At 44.8% G+C, this 26,797-nt stretch overlaps 1 protein-coding gene across 6 annotated transcripts in view; it reads right to left on the reverse strand.

Annotated features, from left to right (window-relative positions):
• Positions 1 to 8,317, reverse strand: part of PSD3 (pleckstrin and Sec7 domain containing 3) — a 111,065-nt gene extending 102,748 nt beyond the window's left edge. For 2 of the 6 annotated variants that reach the window (XM_054053983.1, XM_054053977.1), the window contains exon 1: positions 7,130 to 7,464. In XM_054053983.1, coding sequence (XP_053909958.1) covers positions 7,130 to 7,324 — 195 coding nt within the window. In that variant the 5' untranslated portion in view covers positions 7,325 to 7,464. Of the gene's footprint in view, positions 1 to 7,129; positions 7,466 to 7,534; positions 7,656 to 8,203 lie in introns of those variants that run through there. The other 4 variants (XM_054053979.1, XM_054053981.1, XM_054053980.1 and 1 more) reach the window with 4 other exon arrangements.
• Positions 8,318 to 26,797: the final 18,480 nt, after the last annotated feature.

The raw sequence follows: 26,797 nt of genomic DNA on the forward strand, positions 1-26,797 counted from the left end.
CCTGCTTCTCCAGCAGAAGCTGCCAAGGACAGATAAGTCAGCCCAGCATGAAGCACTCACATTGCCTCCACTCGGCTCTGCTGTCTGAACATTTAAACCTGAGCAGAGGGTCAGTAGCTGCTAGAAGAAACCATTGTCACAATTCACCCAAGAGGTGGCATTAGGCAGGCCCATGACAAAAGTTGGCTGCTGCCTATCCCAGAGCACGATGTCTCTCTCTGGATTAATTTGATTTTGACTCCAGTCATGAGTCCCCCTCAAACTGCCCCTCAAAAATCACAGTGGTTTTTAGACAGGCATGGTGAGTCATCCAAGCCCGAAGAAAATGCTTCTCCTTTCTCCATGAAAGGAAAGTACTGAAACATCCTCTTTCGAATTTAACTGAGGTTCTGGTTGTGACCTTTTCTAGGACAGACTCTTTTCTTTTTGATGTTTGTTGTTTAGCTGTTTTGGTTGGGTTTTTTTTTTTAAATACCTACATCCCAGAGAATATTAATTGAGGAATATCCAAGTCTTGTTCTCTCACCACCATTTACAGATGAGCCAACAGCAGAGCTGGGCTTCATCTCTGTAGGTCTCAGTGGAAGCAGATGACATTATCCACAGCTGCTGCAACAACGAATGGGCCAGTATGAGCACAAACAGCCAGTGTAAACCCATGCATCCCGAAGCATTCACACTTAAGGTCATGTGTTTTCTTTGAGAAGGTCTAATAAGGAGGAAGTTTTCAAAGATAATTAACTGGCAAATGTCAGTCTGGAATTTCTCAGACCCCATGAGAGGACAGATACTGTTAGACAGACTAACTCCTCAAAGGAGGCCTGGGAAAATGGTGCTTGGGAAAAAACAAAATGGGATGGGTGCCCAAGCTTGAGCCTTCAGGGAGCAAGAGTCAGCCGAAATGTTGGACACAGGAGATCAGCCATGCTAAAGGAAAAACATAATTAGGAAGGGGTCTAAGGACCTTTCATGAAAGGCTGCGAGCTGTGACAGAGAGGTCAAAGCAACCTCAGGCAGACCCTTGTAAGCTTTCTTAATAAAACTCAGCCACTCTACCCCCGAAAAGTAATGTTACTGCAGTTCTTCTAGGCTTACTGGAAAGCTTGGGGGAACTGGGGCTGGGGTGGGCTCTCCACAGCTAAGCGATACCACGAGGCAATCTCAGGGGAGCCCCAGTTTTGCATGTGCAGAGCTCCTTTTCCCAGAGCTGACCACCTTCCTCCTTCAATACACAACTAATGTGTGCCAGCTCCCTGCTACTGAAAAATGGCCCTTGCATCTGTGGCGCAGCACTTTGTGGTGGTTTCAGAGAGGGTAGTGAGGAGATGCTGCAGTGGCCACCACAGAGCAGTCAGTGCTGCTGCAAGGAAGCAAGAAAAAGCCTCTGCAGGATGCCTGTAAAGCACAGCCAACTATGGAGGAAAACAGCCACACCTGGACCATTTCTAATACCAGACTGTGCTTGTTCCATTCTCATTGCTTCACCAACACCTCTAGCAGCAAAAAAAGCCAAATGCCTCTCAGCAGCCTATCTCATACCCTGATGCTCTCATGAGGAGTTTAAACTGGTACCTTCCTCTTGTTTTTTGTGCCCCAGTTCTCTCAGACTAACAGAAATACAGTAACTGGTAATAGAGCCACTACCAAAAAAAAAAAAAAAATAAAAGAAAGAGGGGAATGATGGATAGAAGGTTTCCATAGATTTACAACATCCTCCAGCAAGTTCCCAGGAGAGCAAAAAGACCACGTGACTAAAGCTGCAATGCCATGGTCAAGTCTTTACCAAGTCATGCATTGCGAGCTCTGCCCCTGCTTTCATGGATGGACTAATTCCCCAACAGCCTGGCATAACTAGTGGCCAGTCCTTGTTTTTAAGCACAGTTATCATTCCTTTGTGGGCGTGAGCTTAGCAAGCCTCACTGCTTTTGACAGGTCGTACTAATTGTTCTGAAAAGACTATTTCTGTTGTGCTTTTCTTAAGTTACTTTCCTAAGTAACAGGATGAAATGCAGAAAGCTGGAAAGAAATTTCCTAGCTGGTGAAAGCTAGTGTATCGACAGCACAGAAAGAGCAGACAGAGTACTGGTGCTCACGAAAAGACCACTAGCAAGTTTTGTAGTTTCTACTTCCATGTGACCTCATATACTATGCTTTTACTTTCCTCACACACATATTCCCCATATACCTTGGTATAAGTATCAAGCAGCTGCAGGTAAAATTTGTTTTCAACCTGCTAGTCTTATTTTACACCTGCACTTGAGTTTTTCTCCCCTTAAAGAAATGTTTGCTTTGTTGTTCAGCTGAAGTTGTTAGGAAGCAGTCAGCTGTTATACTGAACTAAATGCTTTTTATTATGCAAAGGCTGACATTGTCATTTCTGCAAATGCATGAATGTGATCAGCAAATTAATTCAAAGATTACACTTTACCACTAAGGGTCACTCAGCATTTTCTATTTGCCAAGTCACTGATTTTTGATCTGTGCTGCACAGACCTCTGGATGTCTATGCATTATTTCTAAGATACACGCAAGAATTAAAGCAGGCCCATCGAGAGGCAGGCTTTTGCTCACTACATGAATCATGTTCTTAGATATAAAATGTAAAGATAGTTAAAAAAGATCCAAAACTTTAAATAAAAGCCACAGTGGTAGTATTTTTCCTGAGTTATGTCAAACAGCATTGGGATGGTGGCTTTATTTAAAAAAAATTGCACAAAGACAGTATCTTCTATTCAGATAATTCAATGGTGCAGAAATAGTAGTAGACATCTTGCATTCAATTTTCTTCTTCAATTTGTTCCAAGTATACTTAGCCAAGTGACAGGCTGCTTCTTTTCAGCAGGTAGTGTACTTCCATCATCTTTAGGTACCTAAGATGGCACAATAATGTTTAGACAGGCTGCCTCACATGGATTTCAACTCCATGGAAGCTAAAATTTGGATGTGCCCTGAGTGTCTCATAAACCTTCCAGAAGTTACCCCTGTATCTTTAAGAAACTAAATTTTTTCAAAAATCCAAGCCAACATCTGCTGGGCCCTGAGAACTTGCAGGGCACACCCTTTCCCATGTGCCATATATCCTCTACGACTGGCTAAATAAGCGCCACTTCTGTGGATGGAAGTAAAGAAGAACAAGGCATCGGGAGTGCTCATATTCCTTTTTCAAATCAATATCACAAACATGGTTTAATATACTATCCCAAAGGGATTAAAATATTATTCACACCTCAATTTCAGTGAACAGGGGGAAAAAAAAAAAAAAACGCCAAAAAAACCTAACACACTCAAACCCCCAAACCACTCTACAAAAAAGCAATTGAAGAATTTACATTTGCAAAGGTGTAAAAACCTGCATTTCCTCTGTGGCAAGGGCAAACTGCTTTGCTACAACACAGCAACAGAGCACACAAAAAAGACATGTCTCACTCTAACCTAGACATAGCTCATCGACCCTTCATGGCTCTTTTTTATCAAGTATTTAAGGTAATTCTACAGCTTTCACTTAAATTGTTCTTTCCAAGTCTTAATTGGATTTAACAGAAGTTTTTCAGATCAGAAATTTGACTAAAGTTTGACCTGAGCCATCTTCTTCCTAGCAGAAATGAGGCAGAAGCTAGAAATCACACCAACAAATGTCACATAAGCCTCCTGCTGTGCGAGTGCTGGGGGACTGGAAAAATGCTGTTGAAAGAGCAGACTGTTTGCTTGGTAAGAAAATGTGAGTTGAGGAGTGATAGCACCAGCATCCTCGGGCAGCTGTGCCCCACACAGTCAGGAACCGCCAGGCAGTTTCAGCTGTGGCAAGAAGGCAGAAGACATCAAAGGCAATACACACCCCACAAGAAGCACAAAGGAGGCCAGCTGGCACTACCATCCCACTGGTAAGTAAGTTAATACTTCTACTTTTTTTCCTCATCAGGCCACAGCAAGTCTACAGACAAGAAAGCTGATGAAAACCAGAATTCACTGGTACTAGAATTGGGGCAGGGCATGAGGGGTGTTGAGAAAAGAGCTTTCCTGGTAAGGGTTGTTCTCCAGTTGAAATGCAGCCATATCCCAGGCTTTAGTGCATTCTGCCATCACACTTGGCATTTGTTCAGCCTGGAAGATGTGGTTATTACCCCAATGACACTGCCTGTTTGAAAACTGTTGTAGAAAAATAATGAGTACACTTTGGAAATAAGCCATCTTTTCCACTGGGCCATTTCGCACTGAGCAGCAAGTCCCATTCATCACTCCTGAAAAAAAAAGGCGGCTTTCACTGCAGTCTATGCCATTAGAGTTGTTTTCTTGCTGCTCCTGAACTACTGCACAAAGACTCAAGACGATGTCCTCTTGTTCAGTCCTTTTACCAGGTGTCAAAAAAATTGCTGAGGCTGCGATGTGAAGCCCTCGGCAAGTAACCAGTGTGCTTCCACCTCGGAAGCCCACTCTCACAGGCCAGCTCCTGCCTAGCTGGCTTAGCCTAGCAGTCGCAGCACTGGAAATCTTTTTGTACATTTAACAAAGCAAGCCACAGCAACTGCCATGCACTTTCCGCAGCCAGAGCTGGCAGCTGAGATGCTCAGCAGAGGTGGAAATGCAGAGCTTTCATTCTGATGGACAGCTTGATGCCTTAAGAACAACTTCATCCCGTGTCCTGACAGGTTTGTTTGCTTACAGCATCCAGGAAGTCAATTCAGGAGCAATTCGAGCTTCAAGTACTCCTCTGACTCCTGATTCAACCCTGTAGCAACCTAGACTGCACCTGGAGGGCTAGCCCTCACCCTACGCTGCTTGTAAGCCTCATCCACAACCCATATTGCTCACCTCTGTAATGCAGAGAATAAATGCTTAGGTGCGTTAGCATCCCAGGAGCCTGTAGCCTCAGACAGGAGTTGGGAAAACAGCATGAGGCATCTCAGAGCAAGAAGGGGCTGTGCTCAGAAAAAGCACATAGAGATACACTGAAGAAGTGTGCTTCAAACAGTGCCATTCCTGAAGGGGACAGAACACTTACAGCCAGACTGAAAATGCCAGGCAGACACTTAGAGCTGACCTCAAATAGCTTTTTCATCCCATGGAAGCGTACCACTTGTGCCCCTACACCCCTCCTCTCAGTGCAAACAGGCAAAAAAGGTCCTGGAACAGCCTCTGTTAACATGGGTGCCAGAGGGCAGGAATCCCTTCAGAAAGTGATTCAGATATTTACGTTTAAGATACAAATTGCTCAAGACTTAAATTCATCCATCTGTGGCCCCACTGTTCCACATGGCAACAATCTGGAGGAGCCCTTTATTACACATCTCCCCTCTCAGCCAAAATTCCAAAGCGAAGGACCCACACTGAAGGCTGAAGTTTTACAGCCCACAGGGATGCGACCACGCTGCTGGGCCATGGAGCGTGTCTGGGTGGGAGAGCCAGACTATTAAATCTTCACTCTGTTAGAAGCCAGATGCTGCTTTCCATGAGGACCCAGCTGCAAGGAAACACCCCTTCATGAGAAGGGGTGGCGCACATTGATGAGCCCAGGAATGTCACTCCCACGTCTTCTTGCCAAGCCTACAAACCTTAGACTGATCAGCTCTACCAGTTGCCACACCACGGGGATGCCCAGTGCTTGCACTGCAGAGCTGACACAGAGCGGGATACACTGGCTGATGCTGACTGCCCTGACCTTTGACTTTTGGCAGCAGTTCACACATTTGCCCAACCTCAGCTGAAGCACAGCAGCTTGGCAGATGGCTCTCTGGTACTCTGGGGACCTGCTTAATCTTACTCTCCAGATGCTATTCCCTCCCTCCCTTCCTTGTGCTCCCTTCCCTAAGCCACTACACAGTGCTACCTCTACTTTATCTTTCAACCAGCACTATCTCAGGCTCTTGCTGTCTCTCAAGACCCTTGCAACCAAACAGAGGAACTCCACAAAGTATCATATGCAATGCCTCAGAAAAAATCACCTCGGCTCCAAGATCTGCCAGCCCATCTCTCCAAGGAGCATGAATTGTTTCAAGCAATGCGCTGTGCTGCATGCACAAGGACACTTTATCAGCCATGACTAAAGCATCTTTCCTACGCACTGATGGCCGTGTGCAGGGTGTGCATTGTGCTGCCTTGACCGCCAGACCCAATTTTGAAGCTCCCAGCACTTGGCTCAGAGCATGCTCATGGAAACAGCAAGTTGTCTGCAGAGATGCTCTGTAGCACTGGTCCCTGGCTCTCACGGACAAGCTGCCTCTTTTTTTTTCACAGGAATCAAACCCGAAACCACCTCTTTAAATCAAAGGTACCAAACCAAATGCCAAACTTTCCTGGTAAGATGGGCAAGGACCATTTTGCAGGAGAGGCAAAGAGGGGAAATACTTGAAATGGCATCCAAGTCTTTCAGCTATGAGCCTGACAACAGTGAAGAAATTCTCACAAAACAAACAGAACACTACCAAGTTCATTAGGATTCATACTGCTCTTTTCCTTCTCAGTTTGATGGCATGGAAATGGCAATAGTAAATCAGATAAACTGCTCAAGCCCTAACAGCACAAGAGGACCCTTCTCACACAGGTAAGTTGGATAAGAATTTTTTTTAGGTACCTAGAAGTTCTAGCTCTTGTTGTATCAAGTTTTGAAGAGCACAGCGCATTAGTTTACCAGAATTGTTTTAACATCACCACTACCACAAAGGATTTTCTTATATTCTTTTTCTGCCATGAACCAAGGCTGTGACTGAAGGGAATCATTTGCACAGGGACTCCTACGTGGTTTAACCTCACCTTCCCTCCCACGAAAGGCATACCCCAAACCCAATGTCTCTATAGCCAAACTCTCAGTCAGTACGAATCTGACATTAGGTCACTCATTGCTAGTGTTAAACTGGTAACATCGGCAGAAACACATCAACTAAGGATATTACTGATGAGAATGCATTTGGAGTAGAAAAAGGTTTCTTTCTATTAGCTAAACCAGAAAGGCTTAGATGGTTCTCAACAGCCTATTACAATTGCTTCAAACACTGTGTACACACGCACCAGTTTCATTAGAGATCTTGCATTTGACTTTCTGTTCTAATGGCCCTACGCACAGACTGAATTAAACTGTGACTGAAGCTGCAAAAGCACCAGTAATTGCAGTTGCTCTGCCTGACAAAGTACTTACTGGCACCGTGTGCAAGCCAGGTAATTGTTGGTTATGGCACGGAAATACTGCATCTGTATGGGAAGTTAGCATCTTCAATGAGTTTATGTGAAGTTCAGGCTTATTTACAATTCCATGTTTATGTTCCCACCGAGAAGTGCAGCTCCAATCCCTTGTAGCAAGCATGAAGCTAGCATCACAGTTGCACAGAACCATCCCTGTCTATGTTTAATGTTCTAAAACGACACCTTTGAAGAATTCATCTCAACCCCACTCCTCCTCAGAAAGCACAACACTACTACTCAGCCACTAGGTTTTTCATATCTCAGTTCAAGAGTTTGGTAGAGAGAATTAAGCAAGCTTGTCAGTGCAGCAACAGTGCTGATTTGTTACACAGACAAGTTTACATGGAGACAGAAAACCAACCATACAGGATGCACGCTGGGAGTCCCAGCGCTGGGATGGGGGTGTCCCAATGCAGCCTCCTTGGTGCAGCTGGTGTCCCTGGGGATCCAGCAGTAATGAGCACATCAGTGGGATTTTTTCCCTGTGTGAAAAGTCTGAAAAGAAGGAGGAAAAAAAAGGAAGGAGGAAAAAAATGGAGAAAAAAAAAAGAGTAAAAAGGGAAGAAGGAAGAGGGAAAAGAGGAGCTGGAAGAAGGGAAAGAGGAGCAGGAAGAGCAGAAATACAGAAAAAGGAAGAGAGGAAAGAGAGGAGGAGGAAGAGGGAAAAGAGAGGAGAAGGAAGAGGGAAAAGAGAGGAGAAGGAAGAGGGAAAAGAGGAGACAGAAAACAAAAAAAAAGAACCCCCAAAAGAAAATGGAAATAAAAAATATGGAAAAACAAAAATAAAAAAAACGAGATAAGAAAAAATAAATTGAAAGGGAAAAGGAAAGCAGAAGGGAAAAAAGGGGGGAAGGGGAAAAGGGGAGAAGGGGAAAAGAAGGGGGAAGGGGAAAAGAAGGGGAATAGGGGCAAAAGGGGGAGAGGGAGAAAAGGGGGAGAAGGAAAAGTGGGGGAAGGGGGAAAAGAGAAGAGGGGGGCGAAGGGCAGCAGGGGGGCGAAGGGCAGCAGGGGGTAGGGGCGCCCGCCTTACCCCAGCGCCGTCCATCGCCCATGGCCGCGCTCCCGCCGGTCCCAGCGCGGCCGAGCCGGGCAGCGGCGGCCCCGGCGCGGGGCGGGGCGAAGGCGAACGGGGGCGCCACGTGCTCCTCAAACAGATCGGGGAGGAAAAAAAAAAAAACCAGAGAGGGAATAATTATTTCAGGATTAGCGAAAGCGGCGGAGTGAAAAACACGGGCCGGGCTGCCTGCCCGCAGCTCGGATCGCGAGGGATGGGGGGGAAGCAGCGGCCCCTTTTCCAGCGCCGGGGCTCCGCTGCCCTGCCCGGCTTCAAACCGAGCGTCCGGAGCCGATTTTTCGTTTTTATGCTTTTCACCGTTCGCTGGAAGCTCTCCCGCATCCTCAGGCTCCCGGACGTGCAGGCACAACATCCTACTTTCTCTAACTGAGAACTCTACGAATTGTCCTTTTCGGTGAAAGCGGAGCTTTTGCTTTAGAAAATACCCCCAAATCTCGTGCCCCGGCTGCAAGAGTTGGCTGCACGAGTACCTGACAGGCTGGAGAAAGAAGGGTGTTCGTTTCTGCAGTTTCAGCGTATTTGCATTTTGTTCAATAGCAAAGAGGTTTGGGGGTTTTTAACTCCTCTAAATGAGGACGAGCTTTCTGGAGTAATGTGGAGCTTGGAAGAAGACCTCTCCTCCTTCCTCTGGAAAACAAAGCTGTGTGTTATGTGGAAGGCGAGGTTGTTCCAGCAGTTGTCCTGTTAGGGAAGGCTTTGGGCAGTGCTGGTGGTAGCCGTGCATCACCGTGAAGTCACTGACTGCGGTGAGCGTGACACACCCTGAGGAGAAAGAACAGCCCTGTCTTGTTCCCCATCTGCCTCCCAGCTCGCTGCAAGAGCCGCGCTCCCTCTCCGCACAGAGTGACCTCAGCCTTTCAATCCCAGCACCAAAAAGAATAAAAAAAAAAATTAAAAAATTATCCATTTCTGACAGGGTAAAGGTAAGGCACAATGCACCTTTACCTGGGGCTTTACCTGTTTAGCTGTGAGATGGGTTGGCAGCACCATCCTTCCACTTTTCCAGCTCATCTGGAGGCTCCATCCAGCTCCCCGTGCTCCTCCTAAGAGGCCGTATCATGCAGAGCTCATGCTGCTCCTCCTAACCTGAACTCCCCCCTTCTCACCACCTACAGCTCTATACTGTAGCAGTACTGCTCCTGCTTTCTGCCAGTGCCTCCCTGCAGAAGACTGCACTGTCTCCATCACCTGTGTGCCTCAGGCCAGGTGTACCCTGGCTCTCAGAAGGCATTCTGCTTCTCTACAGCTTGCCCTCTGCCCATTCCAACCTCCTGCCAGCTGCCCGGCACCATGCTTAACCATGCATCCCAGGAGCAGCACAGGATTTGCCTCCTGCCATGCTCAGCAACCCTCTATTCCAGTCTTTTCTGTCCTCCAGGAACAAATGAATGAAAATCTGACTTTCCATCACCCAAAATATCTGCCACGGGCCTCACAGAGGTCCCTGCACAGGTCCACAGGCACCATCTTGTCCATCTCTGCCCCATGTGCCAGGGCTGGTGCTGGCACCCACAGCAGCAACATGTCTCTGTGGTGCAGCCCATGGACCCAACACATGCCTTGGTTTCCAGTGCCCGAGCAGGGAAGGGTGATGTGCTGGAAAGCTTCATACTGCTGAGATGCCAAGCGTGTTTTGGCCCCATTAGGGCTTTGTCCCATCTGTTTCAAGCACCTCTGAGGCCCTGGGAGCCAGTGCAGCGACACAAGCTGCAATTTCCCCATCTGTGCCACATCTGAGCTGGCTAACGCAGTGGAAAAAGAAACCACCCAGCGCCTGGGTCTCTGAGGAGTTGATGTGCTTTGCCTCCCTCCTCCCTGGTAGGGCTGAGGTAATGCTGCTGCAAACCAGGAGGCAGCTGGGCACAAAAGATGGGTTTGAGATGAGGGCTTGCAAGGCCTTGGGCACCTAGGAGGTACCTGCGCCCGCTGAGCTCCAGTTGGTTTTTTTTTTCCCCCGTTTGTGTTCAGTTGAGGCAAATTTGACCATTTCTCTCCGATCCAGGCATCTGGCCTAAGTCATCTAGACATTTAGGCTGCTGGGAATATGCTCTGTGCCATCAAAATGGGAAAGAAGAGCATTTGCTAGCCTGGGGAGGATGATCCTGCAAGCCTCTGCCACACTGGCATCTAGCTGTTGGTTTTCTTCATTGCTATGGAGGGTGATGGGGTTTGGCACCACTTGTCCTGAGATTTTCACAAGGAAAGGCAGTCTTTCTTACACCATGGATCATTGCTTTCTGCTCAAGGGCCATATTAAATCCCAAAACATTACCATGAACAGGCAATCGGCAGGGAAATGGAGTGGTTTTATTGCATTTATGAAGGAAATTCGTATTTTTTGTCCAAAGGTGTGATTTAAGTTTCTGGTTACTTATATCAAACAAATGATTGCAGCAAAAGCTGCCACAAAAACTGGCAGTTTGCTAAGTAGTTATGAGGGCTTGTTGCATCTACAGAGTGCTACGAATTGCTTAAGGATGTAATTTTTAGCATATGGCATGTATTTTGACACAGCCTAATGCAGAGCCAAAAAAAAAAAGAAGACAGAGGCGGACACCCATTGGTCAACCTCTGTGAAGATGGCAAACAGTCAGCTCCGCAGGAATGTCCACCCTGGTTCAGTGGCTAAGCTGCTGCAGATCCCCCAGCCAAGGCCAGTGATGGGAAGCAGGGAGCCAATACCAGGCAGGCAGCTGGGCTGTGGTCTGGGCTGTGGTTCAGCTAGGTAAACAGGGCATGGGGAAACCAGAGGCAGCATCAGAAACTGCTGGCTGCAGCAGATGGCAGTGTGAAAACACCACAAGGGATGTATGGATCTCACAGCTTGGTTAAGGGGGAGTTGTGTGAGAAGTGGCCAGACTGCACAGGCAGTTGCTCAGGATATGTTGGGGAGCAGAGCCTTGTGTGCTCTGGTAATCCTCTCTGCTGAGGTTGTCTAGGTAATGGTATTGCAAATAAAAGGTTTGGGTAAGCCATGTAGCATAACTGGGACCCAAGGCAAAAATGTAGTTATGGTACATCACTTCTTTGCAAGGAATCTTGTGTGGAAAACAGGAGGCCATAAAATCAGAAAATGGGTAAGTTGTGCAATGTCAAGGGGCTGCGGAGGAGTAGCAGTCAAACAGCCCCACACTTGATCATCAAAGTGTAAGCAGGGCAGGAAAACAAACACATCTTTCTGACCATACCACATGGATCAAACCTGCCTCTGGTTACAACGTGGGGCCACAGGGTGCTTTCCAGCACCAGCAGGGCAGCACCTGGATAGAGCATTGCAGCATTGCTGGGTCAGTGCCTCTTCCAGGCAGCTGGCACCAGCCTCTTCGCAGCACTCCCTAAGACAAACATTAATCAACTGAGTCAAAAATTCACGGCTGAAAATACTTTCTCTCACACCCTCAGGGAAAAAAAAAAAAAGGTATATTTCAATCAGTGGTCTGTAAAGAATAATCAGTGCATAAACTCTGTAATCTTTTCCCCATAAAGGTGCTTTCTTTCTCATTATTCTCCTTTCACAGGCAGATGAGAAGCGTACAGGAAGCTCACTCCCAAATTATTTCTCCTCGTTCAAAAGGCAGAGAACCAGATGTAAGCCATCACCCAGGTACTCACCATTAAATTGCTCAGGACATTGCATTTCAAATCAAATAGAGAATCTTTCTTTCCATGAGGGAGAGGAAGGCTAGCAATAAAAAATAAATAATAAAAAAACCCAACTAGAAACACCATTATCTGCAGATGGAAAGACTGAGTTAATAACTTATTAGATTTTCCTCTGTGCATCTGGATTTTCCTGGACACAGCTGGGAAGACACTTTATTTCTAATTTTACTCAGAAAAACAGAGTCACCATCACAACCCTTTCTGAATTAAGGGTGGAAAAGTAGTTGCAACTGCACAAGGGGGACAGTAGATTTAGCAGTAAGGTGCAGGTTAACCTTTCTGTTATTTCTTAGGAAGAGTCAGATAATAAATCATTATAATAATGCCCAGTGTGACAGCCATGGCAGGGAATGGGTTAGTACACACACAGGCTAGTTAGCTGGCATTGCTGTGAGCAGGGGTATGCTGCAACCTGTACGAGTATCACAGTCCTTCATGCAGATCTGTCGTCACGGGTTGTCAGGCTGCATTGGGCTCACTCCCAAATCTCCCTCCTTGTAGGGGTTAACTGACTCTTGTCTTGCTCCCTCCTCCATTCTCTAGAGTCTTGCCATGCCCAGGACTCCAGGAAACATAATTTTTCCAAACCCTCCATCTCTTGTCTCCAGAGATTTCACTTCAGCTTCCTCCATCTGACATGTTCCTTTGGAAGAAAGGAAATGACCAACATTCCCTGCTTTGGGAGCCCTATAACTGGCCAAAATAAGAGCATTTGATGGGAAATGTCAGAGGTCTGTTATGCTACCCATTAGACTTCAGGGACCCCCGATTTGACATTTATCTCAAAAAACATAGGCACTTCACAGAACAGGTACCTCCTCTGCTGGGCAAGTCTCTAGAAATCTCCTTATTAGCCCAAGAAAAACTGAAGGACACAGAAAACCCTGTTAAATTTTCCTGATTTGGTATGGTCATTTGACATCCCAGGTCTCTGCTGTCACCTTCTTTCTTAAATTTAACCTTTGTCCTTCCTCATCTCTAGTAAATCTCTCTTTCTGGCTTTCTCTTTGGAAGGGTCCTGAAATATGCCCATCTGCAGTAAGTCTGCAGCTTCTGAGCAAGCCACCAGTGACAGCCAAGAGCACCATCCCCTTACCAGCAAACAGACTCAGCTTCTTGGAGATTGAGCAGGACTGATGAGTCCACAGCAGGGACAAGTCACTAAATCTTTTCCTTACAGAAAACCTCCAGAAATGGCAGCCCTGTGCAGCATTCATGGTTGTCACCTAAGGGCCCTACTAAAAGTTCTCCAGAGTGAAGAACCCAAAGAAAGGTTCATAGCCAGGTTGAGTTGGCCATGTATTTCCCAAGCACCTCCAAAAGTGACAGAGAAGTAGTTGGTTACTACTGTGCTGCTCCTGCTAGTCCCCAGCACTAAGGGTGCAACCCAACCATCTTTTCTGGGTGGGGGTAAGCCTGCTTCTGACATGGATTCAAGAGGCCAGGTCTAGGAGTCCAGTAGGCTCCAGCAAGAGGAAAACTAACAGGGAAAATAAAACTTAAGCAGCTTTCCAGGAACTCAGTGTTATTTCTATGGCTAGATCTGTGCTAACGGGGAAGGTTTTTAGTGATCAAATCACCAACATTCCTTCCCTTCCCCCAACTTGACACATAAAGGGTAAAGGAGGGAATCACAGGGTGGTTTATTTGCAATGTCATCCATATGGCAAGAGGGAATTTGATCTTTAGGAGGATATGAGGGAAGGGGCTTTTCCACTGCCTTCTAGCACACAGCATGCATCACCAGCCCCACAAGTCAATCTAACATGCACAGCTCCCCAGCTGTGCCAGAGGATACAGTGCCTAGCAGAAAAGCAAAGTAATAATACAAGGGAAAAGACCATCATCTCTCAGACTGAAGCACCCAGCCATATGTTCATTAAGTCAACAGTGCTTTGATGAATCGGATTGATCAATCAAAGCTCATTCAAAATAAGCCTGCAAAACTTCTGCCTAAGCATGGTTACTCTTAGTAATCTTCCTCTTAGAGCCCCATCTGCCCTAGAGTCAGTGACTCCTCTGCTGTCCTTGCCTTGAAGCCATTCTAGACTGACAACCACAAGAAGAAAGAGTGTTTTGCATGAACATCAGCAGAAGTGTTCAAAAGTGCACTAATCACACAGGTGAGGAAAGCACGCTGTAGTTGTGTAGAACACAAACACTCCAGGTGGTCTTTCCCCTTCCTAAGTAACATATGTGATTCCACAGACTGTTATGCTTTCTAGGGAAACCTTAGCTAGCATTACCTAAATCATTCTGGTCTGGCCTCTAAAAGTAGATGCCAAGTACTGCAACTGTATGGTATGCTATGATCAAGGGAAACATACATTTCAAGCCAAGATACTGTGGCTTTATGGTTTTGGCTTCCTTAGACACTGGCATCCTTCTGTAAAGTCCTGTATGGTTTCCCCCTTTTCATGTGTCTTCTTTCTCCAGCTATAGATGGTTTGGACTGATCTGAGACTGCACACCAGAAACGAAACCCATGAGAGGTGGGAGGAAGGGAAGACTGATTCAACGGCTTTTTATTTTGTTAGGGCAAATAGCAGCTTTTTACAAGGTAAAGGAGGACAATTGCAGCTACAATTATGGCTGCACTGACATGCAACAACTCAGGCAAATGTAAGGCACATCATTCCACTGTCCTCCCCAAAATGAGATCGTTATGGCCTGCAACTCAGGCACATTCATACAGCAGACACTGCCTGAAATGCTTCAGCCAAAAGGGGAAGAAAAATACTAACAAGATCTGCTTCCTCTGCTTAAACGAAACTGAAATGGTTGTTGACCACAAACAGCTGGAAACAGTCAGATACATCCATGTTCCTCCCCAGGCAATGACTATGCATCAGTCACAAATGATGAGTACAAGGTAAAATGATGACAATTAGGCTAATTGCACTGGGACAGAGCAAACCCAGCCTATGTGAACAGATCAATACCGACTTTGGTTGCAAGTGGAAGGTCTCTGCAGGCAGGTGTCTTGGAAGATTTTCTAAACAAAGGAGAACACCGTTCGTTCCCACAGCTGAGAATAGGAGCTAAAGCCAAAAAACACTTGAGCTGGAGGTATCATGTGTCTGGCTGGAGCATGACACCAGAGACAGCCACTCTCCTGGTGCAGCACCATGGTAACAATCATGGCTTGCAGCGCAAAGGGCTGGACCACCATGTGTGAGGGTAGATGGTATTTCCTCCTTCTGTAGCAGGTTTCCTGGGGTAGTCTGCCACACAAGGCAGCTGCACAGGTTCCTGGTATAACATCAGCTTTGAAGGGTCAGTTGAAGAGATGGAAAGCCCTAGAGGAGCAAGAGCCCTGACATGCCTGCGAGGACAGAATAAGGAGGGAGGCATAGCTTTGCATTAGGTGACAGGGATTTTTCCCCTGCCACTACCCACTGAAGCTGAGGTAGAAAGTGGGCAACCAGGGGAAGACTCCTGTCCTCTCTTTTTGTGTAAATCTCCTACAGTTTCTTGCCACTATTCAAAGAAGGACCCCAGACCTCCTTTCAAACTCTTCTCTCTCTTTTCCCTCCTTAAATGTCAGTCTCAGCATTCATCCTCTAAGTTTCTAACCTCCCGTGTACCATCCCAGTTCCTCACAATCAACCCTGCCTCTTGGTCCTTACAGCCGTGGCCACCTACAGCACCCAAACCCAGACCTCAACACAGGAGCTATCAATCAGTCCCCTGGCCCTCCTGCTATATACTGCTGCTGCCTCCTCAGAGAAGAGTCACAGCCTCACTGCTATACATCTCCTACTTTCTCAGCAATCATTTATCTTCTTATCGCTGCTCTTTCCCCACCTAACTGTACATTCCCACCTTACCCTCATAGGCACACAGATAGGCACACAGACTCGACATTGAACTTTACTTGAAGCAGCAGGAAAGCTGTAGGAAGTTCCCATCCATTCCCGTCTTGTTCCTTCCTATCATCTGGAAGTTGTGCTAAATGCCATATCTAGCCAGGCCCACCCCGGGTAAACAGAATGCTTTAGCCAAGAAGCATCATCTCCTGTATGAGCTTTCTTCCTACACTTTATCCCCAAAATGAATTGCTGCTATCACCTTTGTTTCCCCACCCTTCACCTCAGCCTTACTTTTCCATCAGCAATGAATAAAACGTCTCCTCCCTACTTCTGTGATATAGCCCTCAGCATTAGTTTTCACCATTTCCATACATCTTCCTCTGCATTCAGAGAACGGTACTAAAAGCTAAGATAGCAGGCTGTACAGCAGCTGCCTCTTTTCTTCCCCTTACTTCCCAGAAATCCTCACCAGGAATGGAGGAGGCATGAAATAAATAATACAATGCTCCAACATGGAGATCCAACCACCTGCACAGCAGGTTTTATCTGAAAAAATGAGGGCACTGGTGGACCATCTCCATACAGATCCAACATCTACAGGTGAAAAGTAGTTCTGCTCCTTTCTCCCTCAAATCCAAAAATCCTTCTATTTTGTTTTTGAAAGCTTGATTTTTTTTCCCCTTCAGCATCATACTGACTTTTTACAACTCCATCAAACCAGCTTTACAACTTCATTGCTATCTCAAGGTCAAATCCAAGTCCAAATTTAGGCCAAGGGAAAAATCCACTCCCTCCCACAAGTATGCGTTCCAATCCTTCACAATTCTTTTTCATTTATATTTTCAAATTAAGATGCTAGATTTTTGACAGCTGTTGCAAAAGTAACATGCTGTTTTTCTTCCCTTTCCTTGATGTCAGAAAGATTTGCCTCCTGGCTTGAAGAGCTTGCTGAATTCCTGTTTTCTGAAAGAATCAGATGAAGACATATACATTGAGATGAAGTTATAACTATCAGAGACAGTTGGGGGAGATACAAGCTTGGTGCAAAGCCTTCTGGAGTTGATGGAAAGCTATCACTTGGCCTTTGGAGTCCTCCTTGGTTCTAAAAGATTGCTGTTCTTCCCAAACTTTATGTTCTTCCAAAACTCTGGATTTTTGATGGCTGTCTTAAATTTTCAGTCTGATTCTTATCCTGCTGAGCACATTCAACCTTTACTGCTTTGAGCAGTAGTGACAAAGAGTCAGCTACAGTCAGCTGTGCTGAGGATAAAGCTGTTGTTTAAATGTTTCCAAGTGCAGGACAAACAATTCTTAATTATAGTTTTTCATACTGAAAGACTTCTATGAAGTCCAGGATGCACACTCATTAATTAATCCTCCTACACCACCTGTCAAAAAGTCGGACCCTAGCAATCTGACTTCTCAGATGAAACAACTGTGGTAGAGAAGTAAGTGACATGATCAAACCACAGATGCAAGTGAGTGTTACAGTCAATATGAAAAGGCTGCTGTTTGCATGGCAATAAACCAGCTGCCTTTCAACTTGGCGTCTCTCAGTCTCTACTAAATACACGATTCTGTCCCACTGAAGATACATGAAATTAGACAAACACACAACTGTTTTATAAAACTGAGACCTGAATATCTCAGACTTAAATTCACCTTATTAGATACTGGTCAAGCACAGTGCTGAAGTATGAATTCTGGTGCATTTACCACATCCAAAGTGGGCACAAAATAGCCAGTGTGCCCAGCTGCCTCAGGATTAAACTTTGCTGAACTGAGCCCTGTGCCCTGAGCCTGAGCTGTTGGAACTGGGGGGAAAGAGAATGATATTCAGAGGCACTTAGGTTTGTCCCTCCTTCCTCCTGCTAGAATGGGGAACACCATTCTATCAGTGACCTCAGATTTTTCAACCCAACTCATATCTTTGATTTAAATTTGATGTGATTATCTGAGTTGGATAGGAGATTTTTGCCTCTTTCTGCAAGTCAGTATTTGTCAATGTGCTAGCAGCTTCCTTGATACCAACAAAAGATCACTGTTTCACCATTTTCTGTAGGTAAAATATAAAGGTCTATCTTTTTAAATAACTCCTGATGCAGCAGTTCTTCAGACAGACCTGTGGGAGGCATATGGATTTGCACTGGAGGTTAGCAACAGCCTAGTGAACAATGGAAAACCATTCTACTTCCCATAATGGAAATGTGATTGTTGTTAAAATAACTTTCTTAAATAATGACCCTAATCTCCAAAGAAAAAAAATACTGTGGGCTTTTGATGACACAACCCATCATATCATCTGGTGGCATGATAAGAATACTTTTTGCATTTCCTGCACCCACAAAATGCAACCTTTGTATCAAGGCTATGGGCCCCAAGCCATAGAGCTGCACTTGATGCAGTTTGAGGATTCACAGGTACCTCACCAAGGTTCATTTCTGCATATAAAACATTCAAACACATGAAAAGAAACATTGTGCTATGAGCACTGAGGTAACCTGGCAAGAGATTGCCAAAGACCCTTTCTTTTTTTCTCTTTAGAAAGTCAAGTTTGAATTTAATAATGCCAGATCTCTTGGATCGAAGGGATACTTTACAAGAATTGGTAGGGGGTGGGCATAGGCTCCAGTAATTTACTGTGTGTGTGGAGATCTGGTAGAGGAAGTAGACAGACTGACATAATCTGTCTTAACAGCCACCACATGCATGGGTTTTCCTGTCGATCAGAGCCCATAGAAGATTTGGGAGGCTAGTATGCACACCCCACAATCTGTTGTCTACAATCAATGGCTCTCAAGCCACCGAGATCTTCTCTAAAGATGGCAAGACTAGTCATTAGTCAAAAACTCCCTACATGGACTGGAATCATCCTTAAGGGATGGCACTAAGTAATTCGAAGGACATTGCCATGACAAAGTAGACAACTATGGGAAAAATTCATGTCCTTGGAGTGGACTGGAGAATGAAAGGCATTCTGAAGATGAACATAGTGGAATGCTTTTGAATACTAGAGCATATTGCAGTAAATAAGGTACAGTACAGACCACCCAAAACTATTAATGTAACTACTGTTTACCCTATGGGAGAGAACAAAATGTGCAGAATGCTTTCTAAGCTTTGCTTCTTACCCAAAAAGTTCCAAATTTAATCTGAGTAATGGTCTTTTAAAAGCCAATGTTTTGGTATGAATCACATGACAAGGAGTCTAACAAAGCTGTCCCAGAAGGCACTATTTTGTACTAAGATTCTGTGCTTTTCCCCTTGCCAAATCTTCCAACCCATCACCTTAGCTTCTCCATCTAGTCTCAAAAGAAGGCACCATCACAGATGGGGACTACCCCCAGTGCTTCTGAACTCAGTTCCGTCCTTCAGCCACAAAGGTGTCTACATCTCCTGTGCTCCCAGTCTGCTGAAGCAGTACTGGGAGCAGTGCTGAACATTGGATCAATGAGGATTCAATTGGACCAGCTTGAGCAGGGATTTATATTCAGTCTGAGTCCCCAAGGAGTCTGCTGTATTTGGTCTCCTGGTTTTTGAAGCTCAGGCTTTCTCTTGAGTGCCTAATGTGAGGAACGCACAGGCAGCAACAATTTGATTAAACAGTGCTTGTTTTAGCCTGGTTTTCTAAGAAAACAAGAGCTTACAGGGTTATGCCACCTGTTATCTGTTTGTTCATCTCTCTGCTTCCTGTAAAATCTTTTGAAACAATTAGCTAATTCCAAACAAAAGTAGGACATAGGTCTTGGGGAGAATCAGATGAATGGAAATCGGCACTTTATTAATGTTTGTTTCAAGGAAAAGACAGGGAGAAGGACATACTGTTGGGCAGCAGTTAGCCTTGGCAGGTGGTCCACTCATCTAGGCACATTTTTGCCTGCTAGAGGTATTAACCAGGACACAAAGAGGAGATGGGAAATACTAAAAGGAGTGTATGAGGTAAGGCCAAAAGATAGTAGGAACAAAGACTTAACTCTTTTTGTTACCATTGGTAGAAATTTGTGATTTATCTCCCTTGCTGGCAGGCAAGCAAGATCATAGTTTTTTGAGGCATTCAACAGCAACAACACAGCTTGGTCCATTTGAAATTCTGCCATCTCTAACTAGAAGACACCTTCATTTTTTTTTGCTGGCTGAGGGAAGAGGTCCTGGTTACCAAAGAGGAACTCTGATAGATACCCAGGCTGCTGCTTTGACATCACAGAAAGAGACAGAATTATGAGGCAAACATATGAAGCAAGTTATGTCATGGCATTCACCGTTGTCCACCCTTTCCTTAGTCTGTATCAATCTCAGCAACAACTATTTCACGGCATACAGGGGGCAGAGCTGCATTGCAATATTTAATCCTAAGGCATCCCTGGCTGCTTTAGTAGTCATTCAAAATGTGGAAGGCTCTTGTTGGCTTTCAGTGACAAAGGACTGGCTTTTGGCAGTAGCTGCTTCTTATCAACACACCATAAAAATCTCCAGGTGTAAGTAACAGTTATTTTCTCTCAGAAATTGACATCACCTTAGACAAGATGTCTGAGGGGAACCCAGAAAGTCAGCTAATCAAAAATATCTCAACCTTCTTTAATCAGGAAAGAAAAGGCTACAAGTCATCTTGATGGCAACTAGGAGGGATGGTGACGCACGAGTACGTTACTCAGCATTTAGTCTAAGTGTTACCATTTTACACAATGGTATTTTTACTGATTTTGCCCCCAACACATCAAATAATCCCTCAGAACTGAGAGCAGAGATCTACCTCATCCCTCCTCACTGTGGACTGGGTGGGTTTTTCTAAATTGTTTTCCCATTGCCCTTTCATGCTGCATGGACCTGGCATGTGTCACAGACTGTTAACTCTGTGGTCTGCATTGCACAGGTTAAAAATGTTAATTTAGCCCATACCAGCTGTATGAATGTATGAACACCATGTTAACCATCCCTATTATTTCCAGGCCTGGATATCCTACTTTGTCCTAGGCAATCTTTTCAAATGTTTCACTGTCTTAACAAGTGGAAAACATCTAATCTAAATTTTCCTTCCTGTAATTTCAGCTGGCTGCTTTATCTTATCCACCATGGACAGAGAGAGAACAGATTACACCTTTCTCTCCTGAAGCGCTCTTGTAATTACATGAAAAAGGATCATTTGACCCCCAAGTCACCTCTTCTCCAAGCTAAAACAACCTTGGCTTTTGTTCAGCTTTCCTTGCAAGTCCTGCTGCCTGTGTAACTTGTTTGTATTGAGATAGGCCTACCTCCTGGATAAAGCAAAAACGCAACAGTCCGCTTTCTTATTAGAGCTGAGCAGTGATTACTGCAGCTATTTGTCACTGAGTGTGAAGATGTTCCAGGCTTATAGACCATACATTTTGGGTCCTGGAGCTAGAAACACCTAGATTCAGATCCATGTTCTGCCGCTGCCAGTCTGCCCAGTCCTATGCAAATTGAGTCCCAGTTCACCTGACAGACAGGTCTAGAAACAGCAATTTGCTTAACTTAGCATGACCAAAGTAATATGAAGTTGGAAATCGCACAGGTATTGTAAAGACTGGTGGAAGAGCTCACTGTTATGACAGACCTCCGTGTGGATAGGTGTTCTCTCTTAGAAGTTATTTTAAAAATTCTGTTCTGAAATAGTGCAGGTGTCTATAGAAATCAAAGTTCTTCCAGAGTAACTACATCAAGCTGCTGGGATATCAGTAGCTTCCAAGTACATGTGGGGAAGTGCAGGACTTCAGAATACCAGGAATCCCATAGGTAAGTATTGATATTTGAAGCCCTCTAAGTGAATGATTAAACCAATTTGCCCAACATTACTGTGACTCATGGGTTTCCTAGTACCAAGCCATCTTAGCCTTTTGGAAGGATTCTCTCTACAGTAGGTGTATTCCTCCTCCTAGAAGATGATTACAAGTATCAGAATGCTTTCTGGTTCAGGCCGGTGTTCTTATTTTTGTTTCACTGCAGAAGAGATCCACATGGAGTCGCTGAAACACTTACTGAAAAAAGTTTTCCTTCAGACTGACTGAAACTTTCTATACAATCACCTTCCTTTAGTTGTACTGGCCAAGGGACTCTGCATCAAAGTTTTATAGGCTCCTTGACTTGAAAAAGAAAAAGGCTTCTTCTGGTTTTGATGAATTAAATTATAAGACAGATCTCTCTATGATAACAATAACAGAGAGCACCATTCCAAAGCACTTTCTGAAATGGTGTGGGCATATTAAAAGACACCAATGTTGCTTGTTTATTGAAAGAACCAGTGTCTTCTGGGTAGATGTAGGCAAACAAAAAAGAAGCCCTTCTTTTTTTTTTTTTTAAAGGGAGGCCCTAGTGTAAGTCACAAGCTCGAGGTGAGCCAAGCCCTCTTGCAAACATTCTTCAGGCTGCACATCCACTCAGTGCATATCTGTAGTTTATTCAAGTGCTACAGTCGACTCCTGAGTGGTAGCCGGAATGCCAAGGTATATCTTATAGCGATTGCTGCCAAGTGCCACTCTAGGGGTTGCTTTGAGGAGCATGGTGGCAGAACTTGCCTGTTCTGCTTCCATCTTCTTAGGCCATCAGTTTATTTAACCAAGTTATACCCTGTTCAGCATATTCAACCTGTGTTAACCATGGCCTACTCACAAGTAGATGAAGGAGCCTGGCCTTCAACTGTGCTTATTGCTCCAAGATTCACACTGGAAGGACAGAGGTGGTGACAACACCATGCTGGACAGATGTGGAGGTAGCTGACAAGTACTGCTGCAAATTTCCCTTGTGTGATTAGCACAGACCTGTAGCTCATTACCCTACAGAGCAACAGTGCCTCCTGGATTTTGGCAAGAGACATTATGTAACACAGCGTAACCTGCAGTACCAAGAAAAGCAAGTTTTCTAGGGCTTGAGGGAAGAGCAATTAAGGCAGAAACAGATGCCTATTATTAGTACTCATTTCAATGCAACTCCAGTGAAAGGACGCCTTGAAAGGTGTTATTTATGGAGACTGTAAGAGGGAACAACTTTTTCATGCAAGTGAGACAAGGCTGTATTTCTACAGGAAAGAGATGTTTATCCAAGCAATGGATCGATAATTAGGAGAGGTAAATTACCAGAGTTGATAACTCAGCTTTGCTTAGAAATCTCACTCATTATTTTGGGCTTTTAGTTGATGAAAAATCCTCCAGGACCTAATCTCAAACTCAGGAGCTGAATTAGGGCAGAGGAACTTGCTCACAACAAAACAGCAACAAGATTTGCTGCCTGTGACCTCAAGGAAGCCAAGCACAGCCATCAAGGACTTCCTTTCATTAACACAGCCATTGGGACTTTCACTGCAGGCTGTGTGGGTCAATGCCACAAGTAGTTTTACTGGTACAGTGGGTCACAGATAAAGAGATAAAACCCAACATACCTAGAAATTACATGCTTACTATGTGCCAGCATGCATGGTTCTCCACCCAGGTTAACAAGACCCATAGTGAATCAGCAGCACTTTCCTTCCACAGTGGGCATTGCAGCGGTCAGGCACCGCAGGGAAGCATGAGGAAAAGGGGCTAGCTAGTTGGTCAGGGCTTCCCACTAATGCAAGCACAGCAACAAGACAGTGTGAGGGGATACACTGATCAGAGAGTGGCCTGCTTGCATTCATCTTGGATCCAAAGTGGGAGAGGGTAAAAGAAATTGCCCAAGAAAGGGAAGTGGTCCCTATTAGCCACACCTCACTCTCTTATGCCTGTCCAGGACTACATCTTTTCTCCACCTCCACCTGCAAAATGGTAACACAAGTGGGAACGTGATCCCTGGCAAAGAAGCAGGTAGTGTGCTTTCTCCTTTTCCAAAACTTTGAGTCACTTTCTCTGTGTTTAAGCAAATATCACAAAATAAGTTTAAGCTGCTCTTGAAAGCATTAAGTCTTTTGGTACAGATAGTTACCTTTCTTTCATTATCACCATCTCCATTTAGAGTATAAAAGAAATTTAAAAATCCTATCCAGTGCTTGCTCATATTCACAAGTCACACGCAGATCAGATTAGAAGTGTTTCCTCTTCCATGGTAAAATGAAAATGGATGAAGATGTTGCATGCAGGAAATACAATACATAAATACACTAGTGCACACAAATTGCCTTCTTGCATTTTGCCTCCATGGAACTTTGGGTTCCATTAGTAACAAAAGTTCCTAATAAACCATTTCCAACTCGGGCAGCTCTGGTAGTCACTGCTACAGAAATTGAAAATTTCATTTTATTCATCAATTCAGTATGAAAATTAAAACTTCACATCAGAAAGTATTTGTAACAGATACTGTCTACCATTATTTCTTCTGAAAGACCAATACTGTCATTCCTAGGTGTCCAATATGTTGTGATTTTTATGTTTGAAGCACAGCTGCTGTTTACCATTCTGTGTCTTGGTAGACAGACATGTGAGTGGCAGGCAATAGTTTGAGGTGACAGTCCTCGCACTTCACCGTTGGCTCTGACACATCAATGTGGAAAGACTATACCCCTGGACTTCTAGCATACACAGAAAGGGAAATACCAGGGAGTATGGTGAATTCAAGTTCCAGGAGAAAATGCACAGCTGAGAGAATAGCCTTTCAATAGAACTTCCTTAGCTGCACTCATAAGCTGTTTCCTCAAATTTACTTGCTGTATAAAATCATTGCTGAATTTTTTCAGGGAATCATTTCACGCCTTCATGAGTTCCAGTGCAGCTTGTAGTAAATTTTAGCGCTGCACTGTGTTGAACTGTTGTGCTCAAATATGAAAATCACATTGACTTTCCTATTCCCCGACTACACAAAAGAAATATAAAATCAAAGCTTTTTCTTGACTATTCAGGCTAGTAAGAACCAAACCTACTTTTAATGTCTACTCAATTCAAATTCTGGCTTGTGTGATCATTCCTCATGAGAAAGCAGACACAGGAAAAGTTCAAACAATAAAAGATTTTTAAAAATGTGAGGCAATATTTCAGCACAATATGGGTACAAACAATAATACTTCATCCATATAATAAGATAAACAGACGAGAACCTTAAATATTTCAGAGTTTTGCACGTCATTCCCTGTGTTCAGCTCAAATACAATTTGTTCACTAAAAAAACCTGACATAATAAACCTACCTTAAACCAGCAATAACTGCATCAGTAATCACACTTTGTATGTGCTTCTACTGTAACAGAATTATTCATGCCCTATTGCAAAAACACTTTAGCATGTATCATGCTGTTGTTCTGATATAAAAAAACATAACCAAGAATACCACTTTTAGATGAACATATAACATACATGCAGTGTAGATGCTTCATTCTTTCCAGACTGCTCTTTTAATGTGTTTTTAGAACTACTTTTTATACCTTATTTTAATTTTGATAATGTCTGTTCTTGGGTTTCTCTTTAACAAAAATAAAAATTGTCTGTAATTGCAAGCAAAAACATACGAAAGCTCCATAGGGATGAATCCATCATTTTTCTCGTAATTTTAATTCCATGCAGAGGCCCTTGAAATCAATTACTCGGGGTGGAGGAAGGAATGCGCTGCCCCTGTTAAGGAGAATCATGGAAGCATCAAGCTATGTCAGGGGAAGTTCACACTGGACATTTGGAAAAAATCCTTCACAGAAAGGGTTATCAAGCACTGGAACAGGCTGCCCAGGGAGGTGGTTGAGGTGTTTAAAAGGATGGTAGATGAGGTGCTTGGGGACATGATTTAGTAGTAGACAGGTGCGGTTGGTGATCTCTAAGGTCATTTCCAACCCAGCGATTCTATGATTGTTGCCTTGCTAATTTAGATAGTCTTCCATAAATCACCCTTTGCTAGGGGGTTGATTTATCTCCCACGGGAGGAGCAGTGGATGCGCTGACACCAGTGGAAGTTTTACCTTTACATCTCATTTGGCCAAGACTTAATTTCACAAAGGCATAGAGTCTCAGGCATCACAAAACCCCACCCCTCGGTATCTGCATGCTAGTAAGAACTATGCAGCTGGGCATAAGAACAGGGTGACAGTGCTTGGCACTGCACAACCCCAGCACAAAGCTCAGATTTACCCCAAGGAATGCAACACAAAAAAAAGCCACTGGGGTTTCTTCTGAAGCAAAGCTGTGGGTGCAAGATTTGTATCCAATCCATACCACTTGAAATCTGATCTCGCAGATGCTGGAGGGTGGGCGATTTACTGAGTGACACTAAACTGCGAGGAAATGTTGATCAGCTTGAGGGTAGGGAGACTCTGCAAAGGGATCTGAACAGGCTGGATTGATGGGCTGAGACCAGCAGGATGAGGTTTAACAAGGCCAAGTGCCAGGTCCTGCACCTGGGACACTACAACCCTGTGCAATGCTACAGGCTTGGGGAAGAGGGGGTGTTGGTCAAAAGCTGATTGAATATGAGCCAGTGGTGTGCCCAGGTAGCCAAGAAAGCCAGTGGCATCTTGGCTGGTATCAGAAACAGTGCGGCCAGCAGGGCTGGGGAAGTGATTCTGCCCCATACTCATCACTGGTGAGGCAGCACCTCTAATACTGTGTTCTGTTTTGGGCCCCTCACTACAAGAAAGACATTGAGGTTTGGAGCGTGTCCAGCGTACAGCAGTGAAGCTGGTGAAGGGGCTGAAGAAGAAGTCTTACTAGGAGCAGCCAAAGGAACTGGGGTTGTTTAGCCTTGAGAAGAGGAGGCTGAGAGGAGACCTCATTGCTCTCTACAACTACCTGAAAGGAGCTGGCCTCCTCTCCCAAGTGACAGGTGACAGGACAAAGGGGAACGGCCTCAAGCTGCACCAGGGGAGGTTCAGATTGGACATTAGGAAAAATTTCTGCACCAAAAGGGTTATCAGGCACTATCAGAGGCTGCCCAGGCAGGTGGTGGTGTCACTTTCTCTGGAGGTGTATAAAAGACGGGTAGATGAGGTACTGAAGGATACGATTTAGTGGCAGACAGGTATGGTTGGACTTGATGCTTTCAGAGGTCTTTTCCAGCCCGGTGATTCTATCGCGTGCGGCCAGGGACATTGCATGTCACACCGCAGTCGCCACACCCGGGTAACCCGTGCGGGCACCGCCTCTACCCAGTCGCTCCGCCCGCCCGGCTGCGAA

Source organism: Cuculus canorus, chromosome Z, assembly GCF_017976375.1.
Source record: "Cuculus canorus isolate bCucCan1 chromosome Z, bCucCan1.pri, whole genome shotgun sequence".
Classification (NCBI taxonomy): Eukaryota; Metazoa; Chordata; class Aves; order Cuculiformes; family Cuculidae; genus Cuculus; species Cuculus canorus.